Below are 26,158 nucleotides of genomic sequence, written 5' to 3'. Positions count from 1 at the left end.
AGCATAATTCCAAAGAAAAGGCATTATTTTAATAGAAAAAGAAATACATCAATTTCTGAAGGCGTAAGTCACGAACAAGGCAACACCAGTTTGGAGTTATGATTTATAGGGTGTTATTTATTTAAAGGGGAAAAAACTTACAGATCACAATCCCAGACAACAGCCATCTGCGCAACCAGGAAGGGAGTCTAGTCTCCAGCGGAGCAGGAAGAGAAGAGAGCGAGCAGAGGAAATAGCCGCTTTTTTAAAGGGAGTGAGACCACGCCCCAATGGGCTGGTATCACAGCAGCTATTGGTTGGAGGGGCGGAAAGACCTCCCGCAACAAATTTCTTAGTATCTAAAACAAATTCCTTTTTTGAAAGTTTAAAATATATACCAGGTATGGTGATATATGTCTATAATTCTAGTACTTCGGAAAAAGGAAAGAGTTCAAGTTCAAGGCCAACATGGATGACATAGTGAGTTAAAATGAAGTCTAAGTATGACAAATCTCTGTTTCAATAAATTAATTTATTATATATGGATGCATAGGCAAAACAAACAAACAAACAAAGCAGTGTTCCTGGATTCACTATTCTTACAGTGTGTTAGATTTTTATTTTACTCAAGACATTTATGATTTAAAAATTAACTATATTTTAAATAGTATGCAAAAGCTTACAATCTAATTCATTAATGCTTTTTAGTATTTATCAACACAGCAGGCACCTAAAGTCTTCTGAACCATTCTAGTGAATTATGGACCTTTTTACATACTAATTCTGGATTTATGGTCCCTTCTGAGTTCAGAATGAGTTTGGTAGAGGCTACAAGAACAGTCTGAGCTCCTATGTGAGCATGCTCCAAATTATGTATAGTTGTGATGCCCATGGCAGGCCTGTTCTGGCCACTTTTTATTCTTTAGTTTTCAATGATATAATGAAATTATGGCTACATAGCATTTTTAGCTAGACTATTTAAGGTGACCTAGGATTTCAACTTGTATAACTAGTCAACTAGAAAAGATTCATAGTATACTATAGTTAATAGTCATTAAAGGGCTTTTTAGTATCCCCGCAACCCTGTGATATTTCTCTACTATAGCTGTATGTTCCTCTTTCACACACTATCTCTTTAATCCTCTATTGATCTTGTTTAGATTTTTGTGGTTTAATGTGTTATTGTCTAAAAGGTATAAGATGAAAATGAAAAGTCTGTCTCAAATGATTGATTTTATTCTTTTCTTTGCTGGCTTTGAAATGTTTAAAGAAGGGCTTTGGAAATGGCTCAGTTGATAAAGAATCTGTCATGCAAACACGAGAATCTGAATTTTGGTCCCTGGAACAAGTCATGCTCATGTGTGTCTTTAATATTAGCCTCAGGATGAGAGAGGGATAGAGACAGGTAGATTGGTCCCTGGTACTAATTGATCAACCAGCCTAGCCAAATCCATAAGCTGCAGATTCAGTGAAAGAACTACCCCCTCCACCCTACAAAACCACAAACTCATAAAGATAGGATATAGTCAAATCATTGCCTCTTAGTAATATAACCTTTTAGCTAAAAATGTCAGTGATACACAGATTTTAATGTAATGATTTTGTGAAAAGTACCTATACAAGTCAAGTCAATTTTTTCTTGGATTTATTCATTACTGGAGTCCAGAAATTTTCTTACTCATTTTTGAATTTAGATTATTTATACTTGGCTGCCTCTAGAGCTGTTCTCATGTGATCACATCACTTAGCAAAATTTTAAAATTGGGGTAGATTCTGTTTCTCTTAAACAGTAATCAAAAATTTTCATCTAAATATTTATGTAAAATATGTACAAATTATATTTTGTAGGATAGTGACTTAGAAAAGGACTGCCATTTTAACTGAATTCATTTTTAGAGAATGTAAAAATTAAAGGAATTTTGTTAGTTTTTTTTTTTAGTTGAAAGGGGCTTTTCTTGCTCTAAAGACTTGCTTGCTGTTCTATTGCTCACAGTTTTCCAATTTTTAAATGCTAAACTGACCCCCAGTTTTTAATCTCACTTAGGATTATACCTTACTATTAATACACACAGTCTCTGACCAGNTGATAGAAACAGGTACCATTTCCTTCTGGTCCTGTGTTTATCAGGTCCTTGGTATAGACTGTGAGCACACTGTTTAGTTCATCTTATACACCTGTTTTTGACAGTTCGAGCAGCCTGTTCTTTATCGCTATTCATAGGATACTTTGAAAAACAGTATAGTCCTTTACTCCGGGTAGTTATTTATAGACTAAGCCATGCACAATGATATTAGAATAAGTTAAACATAATTTTTTCTCTTTTAATGCACTACTTGACATCAAAAGCAAAAAGAGGTAAGTTGGTTATAAACATGTAGGCTAACAATATTTCCCTTGATAGATTTATTCCTGACTATCCTTGCCTGCCTTAAATTTCCACAAAGCAATGCTTTTACATCGAGAAGCTTATCATTGTAAATCCTTTTTAAATTGGATTTTTAAATATACTATTTAAGCATATTGCTGTTCCTGGAAATTTTGATTTAGTTTGAGTCTTAGGACATTTGGAAACACTTCATCTAGTTTGGATTCCTGTTTGCCTCATAATGTGTATTACACATTATAAGAACTCCTTTCTTAATATAAAAAAAAAACAGAACTAAAAAACCCCACAACAAACCAAACCAAGAAACAGCTGATATTGGGAAAGTCTTTAATTTTGAGATACATTGAATTGCAGAAATGGATGTCCAAACTTCTCAGAATGTTCTCCAGTGTTATTTTTCTGCAATGATTAAAAACTGAAGAAAATTATTAAATGAGAAAATCAAACACATTTCATTGAGTGTTATCTCATGAATTTTTTCATGTGAGATCTATTTTTATAACTGAACTTTTTAGTGAATTCCTGGGTATAATTTGTTTAACTTATTTCTCTCTTTGTCTTTAGTGATGAATTAGGACATAAAATGATGGTCTAGATTTGATGCATGTTAATTAACTTTCTTTACTAATGATTATCTGCCTTATTATCTTGAATTAACTCTGCTAGCTTGCCTGGCTTTTGAGAAAGTTATTTCTAAACAAAGGGTGATATGCTTAATTGGTGTGAGAATCTGGCAACACAGTGTCCTTTTACCTCTTGGTGCCACTGTAGATAATACTCTCTCTCCCTTTATCATCCATCTCTGTCATTCTCATGATTTATTCCTAAATTGTTCAGGAGAAAAAAGGTGCAGACAGTTTATTTCTCTTTTAAAAGATTTGTATAAAATTAATTTTTTATAAACATTGTTTTGTTTTATTGACTAACCATATGACATCATATGTGACAAGTCTCATGAAAGTTTTTGTCTAATCTATAAACAACAATTCTTCTATACTTAGCAAACAGTTTTAATACTTATCAGACTGTGATAAGCTTGTATGCCATTGTCATTGGGAAGGCAAAACCACATGCTTTTTAAAAGTTTGTTATTTTTGCCTGAAATTTATCAGAATTTTTAAATATTTCAACAGTTGTATAGTTTTGTCCTTTGAAAAGTTTTAATGCTTAATAACTTTTAGACTATCAAGGATATTAAGATATAATGGAGTTTACTGTGTTGAACACTGAATGTCCGGTGCTATAAATTAGCAGATTATACCCCAGAGAAATTGGAAATTATACTATCATTTTATCAGCGACTACTTTCAGGGAAACTAAAGTGTTTCTAGGACATGTGATATAATTGGCAAGAAGGGGTGAGATAGCCAGCTCTGTGTTTGATTTTTTATAACATCAAATGTGGCTCACAGTTACCTCTTTTTATTAGTATTGATGTAACATTAACTCATTACTGTAAATATTTTACTGACTACAATTAGTGTTTATGTGTTTCTATCAAGTCCTATTATTTTTCCTTCTGTAATATTTCTGTCTCAAGTGTTTTCATGTTTGCCTGTTATTTCAGTTGATGTACTTGGGAGTCCTTAAGACTACTTAAGTAGTGTACTTGATGTTTCTTTCTGTTAGTGCACAATTATACTATTAATAACTTTATAGATTTAGTGAGGAATAATTTAGAATTGCTTTTATTGATAAATCTTAAATTATAATTTAAAAATTATTTTCCTGATTAAAATCTCTTTGGTAATTAACAAAAAAATTAATATTACTACATTACTTTAAGATCTTTATTAGCTAGTATTCCCTCTTTCTTATTCCTTTTGTTAGAAACATATTTTGATGGCAGGAACGCGTGATTCATAAACTTTTTCTCAAATGAATCTGTCAAATATTTACAAAGTACACACAAGAAAAATTTTCACAGATCCTTTAAGGGAAATGAAGCCAGTACATTAGTAAATATTTTACATCATATTGAAAATTCCCTCTGCAAACTATTGTGGAAGAGTAAATAATTTAAGGCAGTGTCCTTTGACTAGAAGGGGATTAGACATTCTGCAAGGAAAGTTACCAACAAAGCCTGACTGGGATGAACATTGATGGATCGTAAAGAAGTCAGGTGTTTCCTTCTAGGATGCTGAGAATGCTGTCACAAACTGGATGGCTCTGAACAGTCTGAGAAAGAAGAAACGTTTCAGGTGAACATATATAGGAGCAAAGGCTTTTGGAAATAACTTCTTTATATTATTTATTTTTTTTACCTTTCTTGTTTCACCATAGTTAGTCCCTTTACTTATTTCTTGAAGTGGAAAACCTCAGTCATGGCCAGACCTTTCTTCCCTTTGTCATGTTGTCTAATCAATGGGTTCTGGGCTGCATGTTTGTACAAACATTTCTTTTGCTTGATTTTCATCGAAATCCTGCAAGACTGTTGTTTAATGTCTCCACTTAGCGAGTAAATAAGGCTTAAAATTTGATGCTTAGAATAGTCAAATTACTTCTTTTGCCTCTTGGCTACTGATCCACAGAGCATGAAACCAAACACAGTGTCTCTAAGTATGTGGCTCTGTGCTGAAGCAAAAACAAACAAACAAAAAAACTTTAGTTTTTTATAAAAGTCACACAGAAAGTGACCAGGCATAAACTCTCTACCTTTCCACGCTTATTTCCTCATTCTAAGTAAAATTAAATCTGTCTGGATGTATTCATATTACTTGGGAGGCTGAGACAGGAAAATGCCAGCTTAAGACCATCATGGGACCCTGTTTCAAAAGTTAAAATCTATTTGACTTTTTTTTATAAGGATCAGAGATCCTTGTGTGCAAGATATTTAGTTCATGTTTATGTATATAGAGCACGTTCTAAACATTTCAAGTCACTATTATGTCTCATCTTTCTTGTTTTTTTACTTTTATTTTGTGTGTTTGTTTCTTTTCTGTCAACAAAATCAGGTCCAGGTTTGCAGAAAAAAGAAAACAAAAATAGGTTGTCTCTATGCTTTGATCATTGACTGTGGAGTATCAAATATAATTAATAACTCTATCGACTTTTATCAAGTAGCTCTCATATATCTATATCTCATATGTATTCTTGTTTTTATACTATTATTTAACCCTCTGTTACTGAATATTGACTATCTGCTGAAATATTCATATTATTTCGGTAGAGTGATATCTATTTGAAAATTGCAACAGTGTCATTCTATGATAGAAATTGTTCAGATGTATTTATTTAAGTTATTATTACAATGGTCTTAAAAATATTATACCAGTTTAAGAACGGCCATAGCCAAATGTCTTACCAACAGGCATGCATGTTCTTTGAACCATGAACTCCTATTTCTCTTGCCTATTTTTCTATCATATCTATTTTTGATAATATAAATTGCTATTTTTAAAACATGGAAAGCGAAGCCAGAGGTAGAGACAATATCTATAATCCCAGCATTTAGGAGACTGAGACAGATGGATTATGAGTTGAGGCCTAGTGGGCCACAGAGCAAGTTACTGTCTTGAAAGGAATGGGAAGAGTAGTGCAAAGAAGGGTACCTATCTTTGTTCTGCTTAATTTTATTGCTGAAGGAAAGACACTAAAAAGTCATGTGCATATACAACATAAACAAATAAGTGTCCAAAGAAAAAGAGAATGTGAAAGCAGTAAGACAAACACCTAAATGTTCTAGAGAGAATGTGGAAATACAGATTTTATACAGAAGAAAGAAGCTCTTCTAATTTCAGTCCACAAACTTGAGCCTGATCTTTGGCAAATTTCAGGAAATGGATGGGTTCATCTGCTTAGAATACAGTGGTGACTGCTAAAGTCTAGTTCATTCTGAATGACCTCTGCTTGACTAAACTTCATTCTCATGCATAAAACTAGGGTAAGTGGTATATCTGAATCTTGACAAACAACCAGCTGTTTAAAAAATTAAGGCAGATAGAGAATTAGCCATACAATCTTTTGTATTCATAATTGGTTGAAAAGAATTAAAATCACCCATCAAAATTTATGAAATCTATCTCTACCTAGCTCTGTTGCTGCCAGTATGAAATACAGATACCAAAGTCAGAGTACCACATTTTTACTTGATACATAAAAATAGGATAGGGATTAGTATATTAAGTGACAGAGTAGAACAAAAAAGATTATTTGAGTAGGGAAAGGTGAAATGCATTAGGGATAAACGTAAAACATTAAAAAGTAGGAGTTGGAGTTGTAACTCAGTGGTAGAATGCATGCTTAGCATGCACAAGGCCCTGGGCTTAAGTCCCAAATGACAGATAAATTACATAAACTATTTCAACATATGTATCCTTAATTTTATTAATAATATATATATATCCATATTTATTTGGCATTCTAAACATATATTCATAGGCATGACTTGTTAGCACAATCTGTAAAAAAAGAAAGCTTGGCAAGAAATAGCAGTGGGTATGGTTTTAAATGTCGTACAGATTTTGTTATTTTCATAGGATTTTGATAATTAAGATGAGACAGGTATGCTGTGCTATTTTTCTCTTGCCATACTTATCTATATATGATTTAATTTTCATACACCTCAGGGTTAGAAAGATGTTTCCACACTAGACCATGTCCTCTAGAGTAGAGTGAGGGAGTTACATGAGAGGAGAGTGAGAAAAGTTGGCACCATGTCTCATAGGAAGAGTTTGAAATATTTGGTATTGAGAACATCGATAGTTTTCACAGAAACTTGAGTGTCACTGGATTTGTTTCATGGTGCAAGAGAAATATTGAAGATATATTTTCACTAGAAGCCGGGGTGCATTAGATGTTCTACTTTGGAAACATGACATGCTATAGAAGACTGTGTGTCATTGAGAGCTGCTCTGCACTTTTCACAGAGTATGTGGTAACCAAAGAAACTTCTAGAGCCTCATTCTGGCAGACAGTGTACTCACAGCTCAGATTTTACTTCTATAATCTCATATCACACCTATTGCTGTCATGTGGGCAGACGGATGAGTCAAAGCCTAGTGTCCTAACTTGTTCCACTCAGGGCACCCTCACTTATTCCATGCAGCCATCATTGGGTTTTGGAACTCCCTAAGGCACTGATTTTTAGTATACTGATGAATTTTCTAAATTGCAGTTTAAAATGTTAAAACTAGTAGAACCTTGAGAGAAAGCTATAAATCAAAACTTCTTCCTCTCTACCAGGGAAATCTGTTTTCAACCATCAAAATAAAAACAAACAAACAACAAACAAACAAGCAAACCAAATCTAACAAAAAAATAGGAACACAAAATATTATCCCTGTTCTTGGATGCTTCATCTTCCTTTGTGTTTCGGTGTATTTGATTCTCTTCAAATCAGTATCTCAACTGTATGATGGTATTCTTTCACTAGCTAATGCTTTCTTGAGGTAGCTGATAGAAATTTAAGCGTAGCCAAGAACACAGTGCCTGACACATTGTAAGCAACGAGTGAGTTCCAGATGCTGTAGCTAGCATCTTCCTCCTCCTCACTATCTCCATACCACATTATTGTAAGTGCTCACTGAATGTGTTTGTTTTTCTCAGTCAAGCAGAGATTTTATCTTCTTTGTGTTTTTGTCCCCATTGTCCAACAGTCTCCATCATAAAGTTAGTAATTTTATTATTGAATAATTGACACTATCTTGATTAATAAATGACAACATCAGCTGTGGGTGCTCTGCAAGCCACATCATTGTCATCTTTCATGCTTTAAAAATAATGAAATTCAGCTACAGTTCCCTCAAGAGTCTGTCTGGGCTAGATCATAGTCAGAGCTTGGAGATCAGGAACTGGAGCCTCAGAAGGATTTTTTTTTCTATCTCCCAGCATACATGCTTTGCTTTGCAGAGTGTATGCTAAAATGCTGTGATTCAGTTTGGCTATAAGTGGGCATAATTAGCGGGGTGTGGACCCAGGGGACTCAGAGGGGAGATTTTAGAGACAGTTGAGTCAGAGAAATGTAGCTTTTAAAGTTTTATTCACATCATTACATTATGCTTGTGCATTTGGAATTTGTTGTTTTTGCTCTTAAAACATGGAATATTAACAATAACCAGAGGTGATGTCTATACTTATTTTTATTTACTTACTATATGTTTTAGACAGAATTTCATCATATAACATTGGCTCGCCTGGAACTCACTGTGTAGAACAGGCTGACCTTGAACACTGAGATCTGCTTTCCTCTGCCTCCCAAGTGCTAGGATTAAAGACATATACCACCATGCCCAGCAAAGTGATTTATTTATTTATTTATTTATTAAATATTTATTTATTATGTATACAATATTCTGTCTGTGTGTATGTCTGCTGGCCAGAAGAGGGCACCAGACCTCATTACAGATGGTTGTGAGCCACCATGTGGTTGCCGGGAATTGAACTCAGGACCTCTGGAAGAACAGGCAATGCTCTTAACCACTGAGCCATCTCTCCAGCCCCAAAGTGATTTATTTTTAAAAGAGAATATAGGACTGGAGAGGTGGCTCAGTTGTTTCTTAATCTATTGCTTCTGGAGAGGACCTAAATTCAGTTGTACCATATGGTTTACAGTTACCTGTAACTATAGTTCCAAGGTATCTGGCACCCTCTTCTGACTTGTTGCTACCAGCACTAATATGATACATATACACACATGTAGGCAAACACTCATGCACATAAAATAAAAGTAAAAAATCTTTTAAAAGGAAAGAGAACATGATGTTCATTATAAGTGTAAAGAGTTACCAAAACAGGCAGCTTAGTAGGGGAGTGCACTGTGGTCTTGATCCTCTATTTCTAAATATTACCAGAAAGGTATTTTCAGTGCATGCTAAGTCATAACTGCATTGCAAAACAATTATTTCTGGTATACATAAGATTTGAAAAAGTAAGAATTTTGATACTTCAGTTGATTCTAAGGATTGCCATTCAACAAAGGTTAAGGCTCTATTTTAGAAATGTTCTATTTATCCCTTGCTGACAATATAAAGTGTAAAGATTACAGAATATATGTCCAGGTCATTTTCCCATCCATCATACTTACTTAATGGAGGGCAGAATGCACCTAGTTAACTTAAAAATTGAATATCTGATGGCTCAATTAAAATTCAATTAGCTATCTAAATTTGTCCAAATTATAATACAGATAAAAAAGTTTTTGGAAGAGACAAAAGGAGCAGACAGAGATTTTAAATATAAAAGGAATTAATTTCTAGAGACTTGAGTTTTTGTAAAAGAGAACCATTGGAGCTTGGTCAAACAACAAAAAGGGGACCTCCCCTCTGGTTCTGAGAGAATGGGAAAAAATCCAAGTATGATAGTCTAAATATCAGTTAATACAGATTCAGATTTCCTCATTTCTATTCATAATAAATATTTAAGCTGTAACAAAGATACTTGTGTAAAAGAGACCCTTCAATAATGATGCTATAGAGAACTCAAATCAAGCTTACTTTGTGTTGCTTTCTACACTGCATTAGAAAGTTTGTGTGTTTCTAATGTCTTATATAGAACACTTTTATGAATTTTGATATTCTAAATTACCAAATTCTGATATGTTTTGTTATAACATAGAATATAGTGGTTTTAGAATAGCAAAAACTTAGATATGAGCTTTTTTTTTTTTCCAGACAGGGTTTCTCTGTGTAACAGCTCTGGCTGATCTTGAACTAGCTCTTCTACATCAGGCTGGCCTTGAACTCACAAAGACCCACCTGTCTCTGCCTCTTTAGTGCTGGAATTAAAAGCAGGCACCATCACACCCTATTTAGATATGAGCTTTTAAACATAAATCTCAGTAGAGTTTTAACTAATCACTGTAAATCCAGAATTTGAGGTGACTTGGCTTTAATATTTTCTACATGTCTAAACTGTTCACCAAAGAAAATGCTTCAAGAATAATTTTGAAGTCCAACTCTCATTTTTGCTTTTTTCAGATTTTTTTGCAAAAATATTATGCATGCATTTTAAACTAGCCTTTTGCTTTATTTCTAATATTGTGAACCCAGTGCCAGAAAGCAGACTGATTTTTGATGGTTTAGATACCTATTTTCTTGGAGTTTATGATTAACACATTAACAACTTATAACATGTAGTTAATCTAGTATGAATTATAGTATGTGGCTTTAAAGTAACAAAAACAAAACAAAGTGAGTACCATTAATAAGGTTGTTTTCCTTCATCAGTCCATGTTACTAAAATTTTCTTATATTGTGAACCACCTAAGACTTCTGCTAACAATTATTTTCAATGCAATCAAGTTTCAGAAAACCGTAAAGATAATTTTCTTGGTCAATATCCTGTTAATAAAGTATTGTTTGACTTTCTCAAAATATCTGTGAGTTTGACAATATTTCTATATGCCCTGACAGTAAAATCTGTTACCTGAATATATTCCATATTTGGACAGCAGATCTATGTGCTGATCAAGTAATCAGCATCATGTTCAAATTCACAAGCTGAAGATTTTTTATATTGATCCACTCTTTGACTTTAGAGGCATCAAATTGTCAAGTATGAGTGAACACAGGGCATAGTACTTTTAAAATCTTACTACTAATTTTATGTCATTAGTTCTTTTCTAATATTTTATTTAATTAAGGAAAAATCTGTCTTTTTTATTGACATTAGTCAAGGAAAACCCATACCCAAAGAAAATATACTTAACCTAGATGTTTCTAAGTGCACATTCCTCACTAAATCTCAGGCAACTATTTTAGTTACTGTTGCTAACACCTGTATGTCATCTCTTTGTATACATGTCTAATTTATTAGTTTCTTGTAGATTGTCAGCAGCCTGCTGCCTCCGTACCGCCACAGTGCTCACAACTAGCTGGGAGGCAAGACTACCCAACTGTCAGGTAAATTTTCAGGTCCTTCCTTTTCCCACCAGCTGCATGTCAGCTCCCCTTCCCAAGGCCATAGCTACCTGTGCATCTTTATGTTATTGCATGTTTTTCATGAATTGACTACATGACTATACCCTTGTTACTTGAAGTCCATACTACCTATGAGCATGCACAGGAGTTAGTGCTATGTCATCAACCACTAGCTGGTAGAATAAAGGCTGCTTCATTTCCTCCTTGTGAGCAAATACGTGGGTTATTCCAGTACTTCATTGCCTCCAATCTCAAACCTGTAATTGTTAATCTTTTATATTTTTGTCCTTCAAATATACATCTCAGACAAACAAACAGTGAAAATGTATGCAATTATATATGAAAAATATCTAATGTCCATTCTAGGACACTTTATAAAAGGATTTCCATTTTCTGTCTACTTAGTCCCATTGTTAAAGCTGAACTGAAAAGATAAAGAATGTTATTTGTACATACCTGTAACCCAAAGACATTGTAAGCTGTGTTAAAAGGCTTAGTTTGAGATCAGCATAAGTTATATATTGAATTCAGTGCCAGCTTGTGATACAGAATAACACTGTCTCCAAAATCTATAAAAGAAAGGAAGGGGAAAAAGGAGGGGAAAGGGGAGAGAAAAATTCAAATCTGAATTCCAAAAAAAAAATGCGGTGATTATTTTTCCTTTCTCTGAAATAAAGTGTTTTAAAGTCATGTTTGTAGACAGACACTGAACTGGAGAGTTTACTGACAATTCATATTCCAGTTTAAAGTACTCCAAGACAGTTACCAATTACCTTCATCCTGAGTGACTCCCCACAGCCTAGCAGCATCTCATCATAACCTCCTCATCTCCATAGTGTCCTTCATCCTCACTTCTGTTGGACTAAACTTTTGAATCTGAAGTCTATCTATTTTAGAGCCTGCTTATTAATATACATAATATATCTCGTGTTCTCCTACCAGAAGGCTTGTATGTATCAAGCAAGGACCAGCCCAAACATAGGTCCATGTGTGTGTCTGAGATAAGCAGCTGTCAGTAGCAGACATGCATGGTCATACCTTAGGGTAATTGGGTAATGACCAATCCAAAGCTAGTATGTGATGTTGTTTATTGCCTAGGTAAGTGTAACATTGCCCCCACTATTGTGGATTGAACCTAGGGTCTCACATGTGCTATGCTAAGGGCTCTACTGCTGAGCTGCATTGCCAGCCCTCAAAGTACATTGTTAAGTAGTAACTAGACAGTGTCTTCTGATTGATCTCTCTTAGAGAAGACTGATCATACATTTATCTCAGAAATGTTCTGTATTTTTTTTAGATTTATTTAGTTTATTTTATGTGTGAATGTTTTCCTTGCATGTATGTATGTGCACCACATACATGTTTGGTGTTTGCAGAGAAGATGGCATTGGGTCTCCTGGAAGTAGAGTTACAGATTGCTGTGAATCACTATGTGGGTGCTGGGTATTGAGCCCAGGTCCTCTGCAAGAATAACATGGTCTTAATTATTGAACCATCTCTCCAGCTCTTCATGATAAACAACAGTTTACTAATGTATTGATGACATTTATAACAATAGCCAATTTTGGATAATTTCAATTATGTAAGTAACTGAATATTAGTATAAATGTTCAAGTTGATCTGAGAGGGATTCTATAGTATAGTAATTGGGAACATAGTGTACACTCTTCAAAGCAACCTCCTTTATTTGGGGCTCCAGGGTAGTGTTGACACAGTACAGATGCTCCATAAATGTTGACTACATGGGTGAGTGGATGAGGTCTAGAGTCAAACTTTTGGCTTGTAATCCTATCTCTTACAAGCCTGCATGTGTAATTTGAAAAGCTGTTTCTGTTGCTATATATTTTCTTTACTTATGAGGTAAGGATGAAATCAGACATTGGGAAAAGTCAGTGATAAGGGGCCTGGCATGTCTGTCCAGTCTGCTGTTAGAATTCACACTTCTGTACACTACCATCCCTGAACAAAATCTTATTTGTTTTGTGACCAATTCAGTTAGCTTGAGAAGAGTTGGAATACTATCACTTTAATAATTTCTATGAGACAGGAATGCAAATGTATTCATCCTCTTCTGAGGTTACTGAATGTTGGTGCTTCTTGTCTGTGGGGGTGATTTATGGAAAGAAAAGCAATGTAGTGAATTGCAGACGTTCCTAGTTTCTATTCAAATAGATGTAGCATGTCTAGAACAGACTTCTTCTCTTCCTCACTATAGTACACACAGAGAAATGATTACTATATAGAGATTTGGAAGGATACCCCCCGCCCCTTCAGAGTGACTTCTGTTACAAGAGGATATGAGTCAGTCCCGCACTGCCATCTTACTCTTTCTAAGCAGAAAAGGCGACACACAACCAACATTAGAACTCATATTGAGTTCTTCACGTTTGTTAGTTTGATTCCCCACAGGCTAAGCAGTTATACTCTTCTAAATGGGAAAAATCAGGGTTAGGCAGACAGAACAACTGAGCCAAGTGATTTAACATCCATCCCTGTCCACCATGGAGCATAGCTGCACCTCAGATAAGGAATCAGTCATATTCCTATAGTTGACAGAACAAAGAAAGCTTGTTTAAGTCACCTATGCTGGCTCAGTTTCTTTGAATTTAAAAGTGGATATTCAGTGAAACATGGGAAAGATTTCTAAGAAATGTTGAGTGATTTCTAATCAGGTATTCTCTTTGTTTCTCAATTTGAAAAACAAAGTTTTATTTTTTACTTCTCTCCAGTTTATGTTATATATACTCATATAACTGTAACCTTTTTTTAAGTTCTGGGGGGTCAAATTCAGGGCTGGGCACATGTTCTACTCATGTAATATTTAAGGTATATGATTTCTTAATAAAATGTTCTTACACTGAAAATGTAGAACTTTTCCATATATAGTTTCTTTGTTTTGTTTTGAGAAATATGTTGAAATAGGAAGCGGCGGGGCTGCGTCCCCAACACCCCGCCGCTTGGCTAGCTTATGCCCGAAATAACAACACACAAACTGTATTCATTTAAGAACTGCTTGGCCCATGAACTCTAGCCCTTACAGGCTAATTCTCGCACCTGGACTAGCCCATTTCTAATGATGTGTGTAAGCACTCCAAGGTGCGCTTACCGGGAAGATTCTTGCCTAAGTCCATCGTGGGTTGCAGCTGCCTGGGAGAGCAGAGCATGGCGGCTGTCCGGTCCCTCTGGAAGCAGCGCAGAGTCTGACCTCACTTCCTCTTCCGCCCAGCATCTTATTCTGTTTATTCCACCCACCTATGTTCTAAGCTATCAGGGCCAGCCAAGCAGTTTCTTTATTGCTCAGCCAATGAAATCAACAGATTGATATGACACTCCCACATCAGAAATAGTCTTGCTATGTTGTCTAGGTTTATCCTGAATTCCATGAACTCCTGGGCTTCAAGTGATCCTCTTGTCCCAGCTTCCCAAAAAGCTTTAATTGCAGGTTTATGCCACCATGCCCAACATCTATATACTTTGTGTTTTGGTATTAATTAAAGTTTTTATTTGGAGTCTCATTTTACAATATATATAAGTCATGAAAATGGAAAACACCTCAAAATAATATTTAAATATAAGGTAAGAACACAGTATGTTATGTTTCAATAAATATAATTCAATTTTTGAACTATTTGCAGGCTGATTCTATTCTTTTTTTTTTATGTCTTTATTTTTTGGTTTTTCAAGACAGGGTTTCTCTGTGGCTTTGGAGCCTGTCCTGGAACTAGCTCTGTAGACCAGGCTGGTCTCGAACTCACAGAGATCCGCCTGCCTCTGCCTGGGATTAAAGGCGTGCGCCACCACCGCCCGGCTGGGCTGATTCTATTCTAAGTTATTAAAACATGATATCTGTAATGATGCAATGGGGAATGATGTTATAGCCTTGGACATAATATTTAAATATATAAAAACGTGCAATATTTATTATGTCTTCACATCTACTAAGTTGTGTTTACCTGGAAAAAATGAAGAAAAATAATAACCTTTTTGAATATATGCCAAACTTCCTGAAGATATGTCCAATTTAATACCTTAAAAGTCTTAGTAATGAGTTGTTGGGCTTTCTGTTACCATGTTCTTCCAGTGAAAAGTTATTTATGGTAAAGGTTGAATAACAAATGGTCTTCTAAAGATATTTAGCAATCAAAACGGAAACTGAATTCATGGTATTCCCTAAGTAATAATATGTCAAATGTTTATGTTAAAATAATTTAACTTTTCAGTTAATAATGTTTTCTATAGGTTAGTATATATATATATGTTAGTAACACATGATGCTACTACATTTTATGCAAGCTTAAAATACTGATACTAGCTTTCACTTTATAACAAATTTGAAATAGGAATAAAGTCATCATGAATGACACATCAAGATGTTGGGCCACCTGAACTATAACCCCTGCTTGTGCTTTGTTATCCTTAGCTAGCCATGCAAAAAACATTCTAGGAAGAAGAGTACTGTATCCTACATGGTCTTCCTACATAACATGATTACCATAATACTACTTGCTATAACTTATGCTGTACTTCAAGGTTAATTTCATAGAAAGAAATTATTTCTAACTTACAAAACACCACAAGGTCTGAGGAAGTCTCTCTGATTTATTTTTAATCCGTTATTTCCTTAACCATTGACTACTGGGAAGCTTAAGGATAACCTTACCAAGCATTGACTTTTTTCCTTATATCATTAGCTGATTAACCATACACTACCTTCTTGGATTTTGTATTTGCTGCATTTGATACACATGGGCTAGAGCTGTGGCTTAATCACAAACTGCTTTCCTAAACTGTATGAAGTCTTGTGTTCCTTCCCAAGCATCATCAAAAAGAAAAAAAAATAGGAAAAATTGTGGTGATATATTATTTGTATTTTTGATAAATAAATTTTGCCTGAAGACCAGAAGCAAAGCTAAAGCCACTAGAGGTCAGGCAATGGTGACCTGCACCTTTAATCCCAGGATTTGGGAGACAGTCAGATGGATCTCTGTGAGTTCAAGGTCACCCTGGGCTACACAAGGTCACTGCAGAAACAAATCCAGGTGATGTTGGCCTACTCCTTTAATCCCAGTATTAGGGAGTCATACACCCTTAATTCCAGCACTAAAAGGAATATCAAATGAGAGAGAGAGAGAGAGAGAGAGAGAGAGAGAGAGAGAGAGAGAGAGAGAGGCTTTGTCTCTTTCGTCTGTGGTCACCCAGCCTTGGTAGAGGTAAGATTTCTCTAGTGGTTGGCTGCTTTGTTTTTCTGGTTTTCACTTTGAACCCCAATTTCAGTCTCTAGATTTTTATTATTTGTGCTATACAAACTAACTTGTAACATTGGTCATCATAATCAGTATAGGACATCAGTTTCCTTTTAAACTAAATTTACATTGGTTCAAAGAGTTCAGGAAGGAAGTAACTTCTCACTAAATATTTCCTAATTATGATTTTATGTGAATGTTCAACAGATACATCTGATTGACAATTTCAATATCAAAGCTTCAAAATATTTGTTTAATCCAATTTTTAATTAATCCATCAATAATATTGTTTTTAAAATTATTTAATCAAATAAACAATAAACTTTGAATAGTTATGACCAAAACTCCCAATAGAAATGAGTTATGATACTAAAATTCATAATATATGGGGAAGTAGAACTTGTTTTCTAATTTTAAAAAATCCCCATGGTGCCCTCTCTCTGTTGATAGTTACATTTTAAAAAATATCCACCCAAATGTATTTTGTAGTTTTACCCTTGGGAACCACTGGTTTTACTACTTTATTCTTCAAGATTATTCAACAAGACATTAAGGAGTCTGAGATCAGGTTCATTACAGCTGGAGGCTCTCAGAGATGGCCTGTCGGTTGAAGACCCCATCGTTCACTTAACAAATGTAAAATGTCATAAAAGTCGTCAGGTTTTTTTTTTCAGACCACCAAACCAAAGTTGAAGAACCCTAAGAACAACTTAAGCTTCACAATCAAATTGATTGTCTTTTGGAGTCTCTATGGTTAACTCTAGATACTTATAAATGTTAGTATTTAGTATCTTTGTCCATTGGCTAGCACCATCTGAACCACAGAAAGCACATTGCAAATACAGACTCCAGAGTCCATTACTGGCCCGGGCCTTACTAACTCAGTGTCTCCTTTACCAAGATCTTTGGGTGATTTGTACCTTTAATAAAGTTAGAAAGGGACTGATCTAGTGACACTTTATTGCCACCTAAAGATCTTGTAGTTGGAGACTGTGCAAAAATTGAATACGTGAGTTGGGGGACAAGTTCATATATCAGTTCCTAAAGTTTCTCTTTACATTTTTATTTTTCTCTCTTTTCTTTTTTTTTTCATGCTTTGCTTTAAAACATGAATTTTTCTTGGCATGCTTTGAATTTAAACAATTTTCTTCACAAAATTTTTGTTCATGTGTTTAAATATATAGTGCAATAATTTGTCTGACCACCATAGTACATGTGGTTGTTTACCAGTATGTTTTTGCTAACTGCCTTCTTCTCATTTTCAGTCTGGACATTGCCCTCCCTGAGGAGCAGCCACATTCCAGCTCACAGTGTGCTCCTCTCCACTGTCTCACCAAGCCTCCTTATCCCTAGTCTTCATTTCTCATGGATGAGTATCTGGGCTGAAGGTTTTATAGCCACACTGAGGACACTGCCCGTGATCTAGCAAGTGTTTTCTTGGAGATTAGATGTACATATGTATTACAATCCATCATTTTTGAAGAGGAGAGAGAGAGTTGAGAAGAATAAAATGATGCACTGAACCTCATGTGATTAAACAATTTATGACTTCTCTGAGTCATAGATGACCTGCAATCAAATGGCAACAGTTCTCTTGAAATTTGTAAGAAATACGTATCTCAGACAGCTGGCTTTACCTCCATAGCGTAAAAGAGATCCAAGACAGTGTAAAATAAATATATTGTAAAAATCATCTTTCCCTATCTTTCAGAGTCGGCCATAGAAGTTGATTTCAATATTTTTCATTGATACTTTATATTTTACTTGCTATATGGTTTTGTTTATAAAGATAATTTTTGTAAGCAGAATTCCTTTGTTTTTAAATAATCATAGTTCGCTTGGTTTAATTTAGTTTAAAATCTGGAACTGGCAAGATTACGATCCTTCTTGCAAAGAATTACAAATGAGGTGCATTAGAATGTTGACAATAACTGTTTTGCTGCTACATGAATATTAGAAAATAACATGTAGTTATTTTCTAATTCATACTCCATTAATGGCTTTTTTAAAACTAGAGTTCTTCACTGGACATTTATTAACAAAATCTATGGAAGAGGCAAAGATATGATTCATTGGTTTAATCAAGTTTTGTTGGTATCTTTAATTTTTGAAAATTGCAGTTGAGTAGATATATTGGTGCTGCTCCTGTGTGATTGTGTGTATGTATGTGTGTATGGTCGTGTTAAAAAAGGGCAAATTGCTTGGAGGAAAGAAACGGTGTGTTTATTTAATAACCACAAAATTTTTAAACTTTTTCCAAATTTAGGGTCTTACTGTGGGTTTCCCACTAAAAGGGATCACAATAAATGAAAAAAATATATACATAAATAGCTGTAAGGTAGCCTTTGGTTGTTAATTTATGCAGAAAGTATATGTTTTTGTTATTTGTTTCTTTCACAATGAATCTTTTTTGCCAAAAAAAAAGATAATGAACCTTAGCTTATTGTCTACTCTTGACAAACACTCAGGTGCCTACAGTCATATTATATTGAGATAAGACATGTTCCTATTTAATTTACAGATTCTGCTAAGTAACTTTTATGACTTTATTTAATGCAATAGAATTTCATAGAAAAATTTAATTTTGCATTATTGAGAAAACAAGGACAACAGCTAATTGAGCTGTAAGGTCTATCTTGGATTCCTCAGTTTTCAAGTGCTGCCCACATAATTGCGCCTAACCCTGACTCCTTGTCCTGTCAGGTAGCCTTAACTTACACAAAACCATAAAGGTTTTACTTTTTCATGTAACAATATCTCTAACTCCTCTTCAAAACAAAACTGGTCCTCACTGTCAGAAAAAATGATGACTAGTGCTGTAGGAAGACAACAGAGATTTCAGAGCTGCCCAGCTTGTGGAGCTGAAGGGGTGGCACATTTGTGAAGGGCTCCAAAGGTCAGCAGTCAGCCACAAGTTTCTTATATTCCTGTTGAGTAGCAGTCATGGTTACCAAAGCAACCCAACAATTTTATATTCCTTATCTAAATGATGTTTTCATGTCATTTCTTATGCATCTTGGAGTAATAGTGGAAAAAGTTGCAAAAATAGGGATGCAGGTTAAAGTACAGCGACACACAACAAAGATCCTGATGGAAGTCCTACCCAGTCAGATCCCCACATAGTTGCTCCTGCCTATGTTGCTTTGTTGTTCCAGCACATTCTCCTCATTTACTGGTGTTAAATCTGCCTGGTGCCAATATTAGTGAGACAGTATGGATTTTCATTAGAGTTCAGTTAAAGACAACTTCCTCTGTTTTTTTTTTTCTTTTTCTTGTCACCCTTCCCTAAGCATGAATGGTAATCCAAGATGTGTCATAGTTGTTAAGTTGACTTTGACCTGAGGGATAACATACCTTTTAAATAAATACCCCAGAATAAGTTCTGTCTTTGAATTGGGAACCCAACAATGGATCTCTTCTCTGTGTAACCACTGTTGACTTAGCTGCACTGTATTTGTGTACAAAGTTGATTTCTTCCAATATGAAATTTATCAATAAGTCTTTTATAAACTAGGTTTATTTTAGTTGTTTATTTTAACAAAGTAGGAAATGTATGTTTTGAAATATTAATTCTAAAAAATATTATTTTTAGCAGAACTTTGCCAAGAAGATATAGAAACTTTGAAATGAATTTCTTCAGCACAAAAGTAGGTGGTAATCTCTAAGCAGTAAGAGACTAACGTTTATTTATGTTTTACAACATCACTTAGTATAGTTTAAACTGAGCCATATTTATATTTATTTATTTACAGACCTTTTCAATGAATAAATGCATAGTACTGATAAAATAAATAACTGTAAAGATATTAGGATGTCAAAAGAAAGTGAAAATTTGATGAAACAAAAACATGAGTCTAGGTAAAAATAACTGAAGGTGCATTTGATATTAAAATAAAAACTTCAGAAACACTACAAATGCTAATTGTTGTAAACATGTCAAAAAAGATCAAGATTAGTTAGCAAAGTAACCAACTACTGTAAAAATTTTCATTACATTTCTCTCTCTCTCTCTCTCTCTCTCTCTCTCTCTCTCTCTCTGTATGTTTGCATAAGCATGCATGTACACACATGCATGTCCACAGCACGGGTGAGAAAGTTAGAGGAAAACCTGCAGGAGTTGCTTCTCTCCCACCTATGTGGATCCCAAGGATTGAACTCAGATTATCAGGCCTAGTGGAAAGCATCTTTATCTGCTGAGCCATCTTACTGGTCTCCACATTTTTTTTTAAAATGAAAGCACAATTACAAAATTGAACAGAAGAATTAGTGCAGAAATGGTTTCCCACTGAGGATTTTTCATTAACACATAAGAGTAAAACATAAAGAAGCAATAAATTGTGTTTGGCCTAAGTGCTTAGCAGCATAAAAAACTTTGGATGCATAAATTTTTTAAATATCTAATTCTGGATTAAAAATAGAGAGGAGGAGGAAAAAGGAATTTTGAAAACTTCTAGAAAATATGAATTTAGTAAGGAATGAAAAAAGATTTATTTGGAAGTTATACTTTATATATACCTAAAGAAGAGGAGGTACAATAATGAGGTCCAACAAAAAGAACTTAACAAGTGTCAGAGAGCAGCTAAGATCCCATAAGACTAAATGTGAAGGGTTGGTAGTACCTGTAGGAAAGAGATTTTTAATGGTAGAAAATTAGTAATTGGATTATAAGGATTTGTTTTTAAAAATGGGATGTTACTGGTAGTATTGTAAGTAGATGGTTTACAATAACATATTATTATAGGAACCCACAATTCTATGATTTTTTTTTGTTTTAAAATCTAAAATATATTTAATTTTTACTGATTGGTCATGAAATATTTTTACTTTTGGACTAGGATAGAAATCTTAATTTTCTAAGGTTTTTCTTTTTTAAACGAGTTCTTCAAAATTGTCTGGAATATAGCAACTTCAGTTTAAAAAATTTCAGTGTCAGAGTCTTAAAAATCAAATATCCTCAAGAAAATTTCCTAAGTAGAAGGTATGCAATCAGTTAGGTTAGAGGAGACAAAATTTCTGTCTTTAACATTGCTTTATCTATGCTATAGAACATGTTCTTGTACAGATAAGTCCTTCTCTATTAAATAAGCATGAACAATTGGTTATTAAACCAGCTAAGATATGGGCATTCCCTTATACACTATATTGAATAAAATCCTCCTTAATAACCAAGCACAGACTACAAATAATGGTATGAATAAATCAAATATATTTTCTACTATGATAAATGTCAAGTTTTATTATATTAGGGTGTGGCTCAGCAATGGGGTGTTTGCTGGACTTGTGTGAGACCCTGGGTAGCACCCACTGCACCGCAAAGTGTTTCCCTACATGGAATGCCGTTCATTCCATTTAAGAATGTCACAAATGAATTGATACTGTACATATAACTAAATTCGTAAAGTTTACAGTGTTTAAAAGTTTTCTTGACTTAAATTAAATCAGATTGATTTAAAATAATCTTTGCACAAAGGCTGCAAAAATAATGTTTTCCAATAAAGCAGAAAGCTGCTGAACTGAAGTCATGCTAGTCAGTATGGCCAGTGCAAATGTTGAGAAATAAGTATGTACTTCAAAATCAGTGTCTAGCTCCTGACTGACCATTCCTGTTATCTGTAATAATAACCCAAAATGGGTTGTCTGAAATTAAATGCATCTTTATGTAAATGGAATTTAGCTACCACAGTCCCTGATACATTGTAGCATGGTTCTTTTATTTAAACACCTGAAAGACTTCAACTGAGACACCTCTTTGGTTTTGTTACTCAAGGTACAAATTAATGAGACAATTTATACGCTCTTTGATTTAGGATTTTTTTCAGAAATGACTTTATGAGGAGGCAGAAGCAATTAACTTCTGTTATTGTAAGACAAACGTATAAGATGTTTGCATGAAATATTTCACATCATGTAAGCTTTCCCATATTCATAACATGTATTCTACATAGAAACCTTTCTTGTCTTGTGATCTCTTCTTTAGGAATGCAAGGCGTCTGTTACATGTACTGGGTCTCTTTTCCATACTGAAATGCATGGCTTTATTCCTCAAGTATATTTTTATATCTCTCAGCTGGATTTGTTTTAAGAATCTGCCACATCTGAACTGAAGCTTAAATGACCCACTAAACCAGATAATTTCTGAGATTGGAATTTAAATGCTCTACAACATTTGCTGGGAATTTATTTTTATTTTAGCTATATTTCATAATCAGCCTTTGCTCATAACTCTGAGAGCACTGAGAAATAAATTTGATGCTTCTTAGTGTGAATATATGCTTTTCATTTAAAAACTCATTTTAAATATCAGAAAGGTATGAAGTTAAGGGAAATGACACCACTGTGTTGATAAATCTTTTTCTTGTAATGGAGAAAGAGAAGGAATCATTGGGGGCACTGGTGGCACACATCTTTAATCCCAGCACTCGGGAAGCAGAGGCAGACAGATCTCTGAGTTCGGGGACAGCCTGGTCTACAGAAGGAATCATTGGGTTCATAACTATTATTGTGTAGTAAATTGGAGGAAATATTTTTTAATGTTATTGCCACAGAACTTTTAAGCTCAATGGTTTGACTGTTAGAGTCAATCAAACAATTTTTTAAAAATATTTTATGACATTTTTGTAATGTAACCCATGTTTTTATTTGCATGGCTGTGCATATACGAAGACATGATTCTGATGCTGTGTTTCTTTCCCATTTAAATTTGTGTTGTGTGTGACCAAACCTGATTTCTACACTGTATGATTATTCTTGTAATGATTCAGTTATTCCTACCTTTATTATTATGCTTTGGGAGCATAAATGATGTGAAGTGTTTCTATCTAGTAATAATAATACCTTGTGAAAACATGACTAAAACACTAATTTAAGAAATGCCTTTCTTGCTAATTATTTAAAAACCAAACATTAGAGACATTATCAAAGACACATGCATTTTTTTTAAGTTTAGGAGGTTCTTATGAATTTATTGTTTAATGATCTTTTTTACTTTTTTTATTGTAGATAATCCCAAGTGAATTTCACAAGGGAGAATATGTATGGCATATCCTTGTTTCTACGATCTGATCATGCACTCGGTAGTTGTGACAGGCACTCTATTGCTAAAGAAATAACAGAATACTAAAACTATTATCTTGGTTTATCTTACCTACTGACCCTATTGTAATGCAAAACTTTTTCCAGTAAATAAACTGATAATCTTTTATTCATTTCATCATTGCTGAATTTTTTATTAGTTTAGAATTTTTCTGTATGCCATTTTTAGTTATATTTACAAATAAAAAGTATAGGAACCTCGATTGATATATATTTTTATCCACAATAAGACCTTATTTAAGTTAAAAATGGAATGGTTTGCCTTAACATTTCTGCATACTCCTGTTAAATGATGTGTATAATCAACTTTCTTTTCCCCTTTTCCTACTCATAATATTTCCTTAAAGGGTATTTTGGCAGACAGATGCACTTAGCTGAATTCAATAAAAATGTTTTGATTAAGGAAACACTGTTTTAATGAAAGGAGAATGAAGCTTTTTATTTAGAGGTAACCCTTTTTTCTTTTACATAGGAAAGAGTTCAGTCATCCAAATTAGAGGGAGTTCACTTTTATTTGGTATGATAGAAATGATAGTGAACCAGTTGCTCTGGGAATCATCTGTTTTGATTCTGTTTTAATTTACAGTGGTGCAGGAGAAAAACAGTCAAGCATGTGTTTATGTGAGGATACTAATGGATAAAAATGAAATCCTTCATATAATTGATCAAATTTTTAGGCCCAGCTAAGGTTTCCTCTTCACTTTTTGAAAATAAAACATAAAAATAAAATGCCTTTAAAAGTCTCTTCCTCTTCTAAAAACTACTGTTTTTGCTTTTGTTTTCGTAGGTTGAACCTACAAGTGTATCTGATACTTCGCCTTTTCTTTTGTAGTAACAACAATAGTGTGTTACATTCCTAAAATGTAAATAATTGGACCACCATCCATAAACAACAATAAAGTCTCTTTTAGTCTATGTAGACTGACACATCCCTGTCACAGTTATTGGAGAGGTGGAGGCAGAAGGAGCAGAAGATCACTTGAGCTCATGACTTTAATGCCAGGAAGACTATGTCTCAAGAAGAAAAAGAAAAAGTCTTTTTTTTTTAACCTCTGCATTTTCAGACAACTTGTAAGATGGAGTATCCCTGGAATCCCAAAATGCTTAGGAAAGTCCAAAATGTATTGGAACTTGGATACACTTTTCTTAATATTTGGTGCTACATATGTGCATTGATTATCATTACAGGGATTATCATCTAAGAAATGGGTCCTATGTCTCTATGCTCTCCAGCTTTTCTTACAGCACTAATAGATGCTCATGTCCCATTGTTATAATCATCCGACACTAAGAATTTAAGTTAATGAGTAGTTATTCTTATACCTTCCTGGTGAGTCAAAATATTAGATCTCTAACATATTATAATTAGCCTTCATGTGTGAGTGAATTCCTCTGATAGAATTTTTTCTTAAACAGTTTATGGATCAGTCATACTTGAATGGCTAACAGAACCTCAGATGTTTTATTCACAATATAACTGTTGAAGAAGATAAATCTCACTGGCAGAAGTTTAAATATCAAAAGTAAATATGATGTGTAATATAACTAAATTGTAGAGAACAATATAACAATAAAATAAATCAACCATGTAACAGTGTGTTGTAATAAAAGTAGCAACAAAAATACTTAATTCTCTTTAATAGCCACATTTGTAGGGCATATAAGAAGGATACTTTTATAATCTCTCTTCTGTTAGTATAAAAGTCAGTTGGGAGTGACTTATAAAACAGAAGCCTGTTTCACATCCCACAACAGTACTGTCAGTATAACATGGGAAAGCAAGTATGAAAGGAAAATGTAGAATTTCTTGTTCAAAGATTAAGAGTTCTGAGCAGTGGGTGACACATGCCTTTAATCCAAGCACTGGGGAGGCAGAGGAAGGAGTATTTCTTGAGTTCAAGGCCAGCCTGGTCTTCAAATTGAGCTCCAGGACAGGCTCCAAAGCTACACAGAAACCCTGTCTCAAGAAACCAAAAGGGGGGGGGAGTATATTGAAAGTTTCATGGAAAAAAAAAGAAAAAAAAAAGTTTCAGGGCAATGACAGCAGGTCATTAGAGCAAGCACGAAGTCCTAATGAATTCAGAATGTTGTGTGGCAGTGTCCACAGCATGCCAAAATAGTGATTTGGAAATGTAACACTGATTTTCAATTTCTGTGGCTGTATATAATATTCTAGAGAAAATGTAATGGAAGCACATCAAGCACTAGGTCTCATGTAAAGTTCCTGAGCCCCAGCCTACTTATGGCAAACAAAGTTTAAGATACCTTCTTATAATGCTTCATTTTTCCATACAACTGTAACATTTCAACTCAGAAATTTATAAATTCTGATACATGTATGTTGAAATTATAGAAAATTATAGAAAATTCTGAAGGGTAATAGAAATCTTCAGAGGCAGTACACATTTTAATAACTGCTGCTATTTTTGTATTGAATTCTTAATATATCTCCCCCCCACACACACTTTTTTGGTTTTTCGAGACAGGGTTTCTCTGTGTAGCTTTGGATCCTGTCCTGGAGCTCACAAAATGTGACTTTTTCATTTTTGCTGGTTATTAGTATTTATTAGTATCATAGGAAATTTTACTTAAACTATTA

General features: G+C 34.2%; 1 protein-coding gene across 5 annotated transcripts in view; it reads left to right on the top strand.

Moving 5' to 3' along the window:
• The window catches only part of Bicd1 (BICD cargo adaptor 1), a 143,426-nt gene extending 119,758 nt beyond the window's left edge, over positions 1–23,668 (top strand). For 2 of the 5 annotated variants that reach the window (XM_050126473.1, XM_050126472.1), the window contains one exon: positions 17,733–23,668. In XM_050126473.1, the coding sequence (XP_049982430.1) occupies positions 17,733–17,820 (88 nt within the window). In that variant the 3' untranslated portion in view covers positions 17,821–23,668. Of the gene's footprint in view, positions 1–11,130; positions 11,207–17,732 lie in introns of all 5 variants that reach the window. The other 3 variants (XM_050126471.1, XM_050126474.1, XM_050126476.1) reach the window with 3 other exon arrangements.
• Positions 23,669–26,158: the final 2,490 nt, after the last annotated feature.

Source organism: Alexandromys fortis, unplaced genomic scaffold, assembly GCF_014885135.2.
Source record: "Alexandromys fortis isolate MF-2015 unplaced genomic scaffold, M_Fortis_MF-2015_v1.1 scaffold_260, whole genome shotgun sequence".
Taxonomy (NCBI): domain Eukaryota; kingdom Metazoa; phylum Chordata; class Mammalia; order Rodentia; family Cricetidae; genus Alexandromys; species Alexandromys fortis.
The sequence above is the reverse complement of the archived record's forward strand: the minus strand, read 5'-3'. Positions and strand labels throughout refer to the sequence as shown.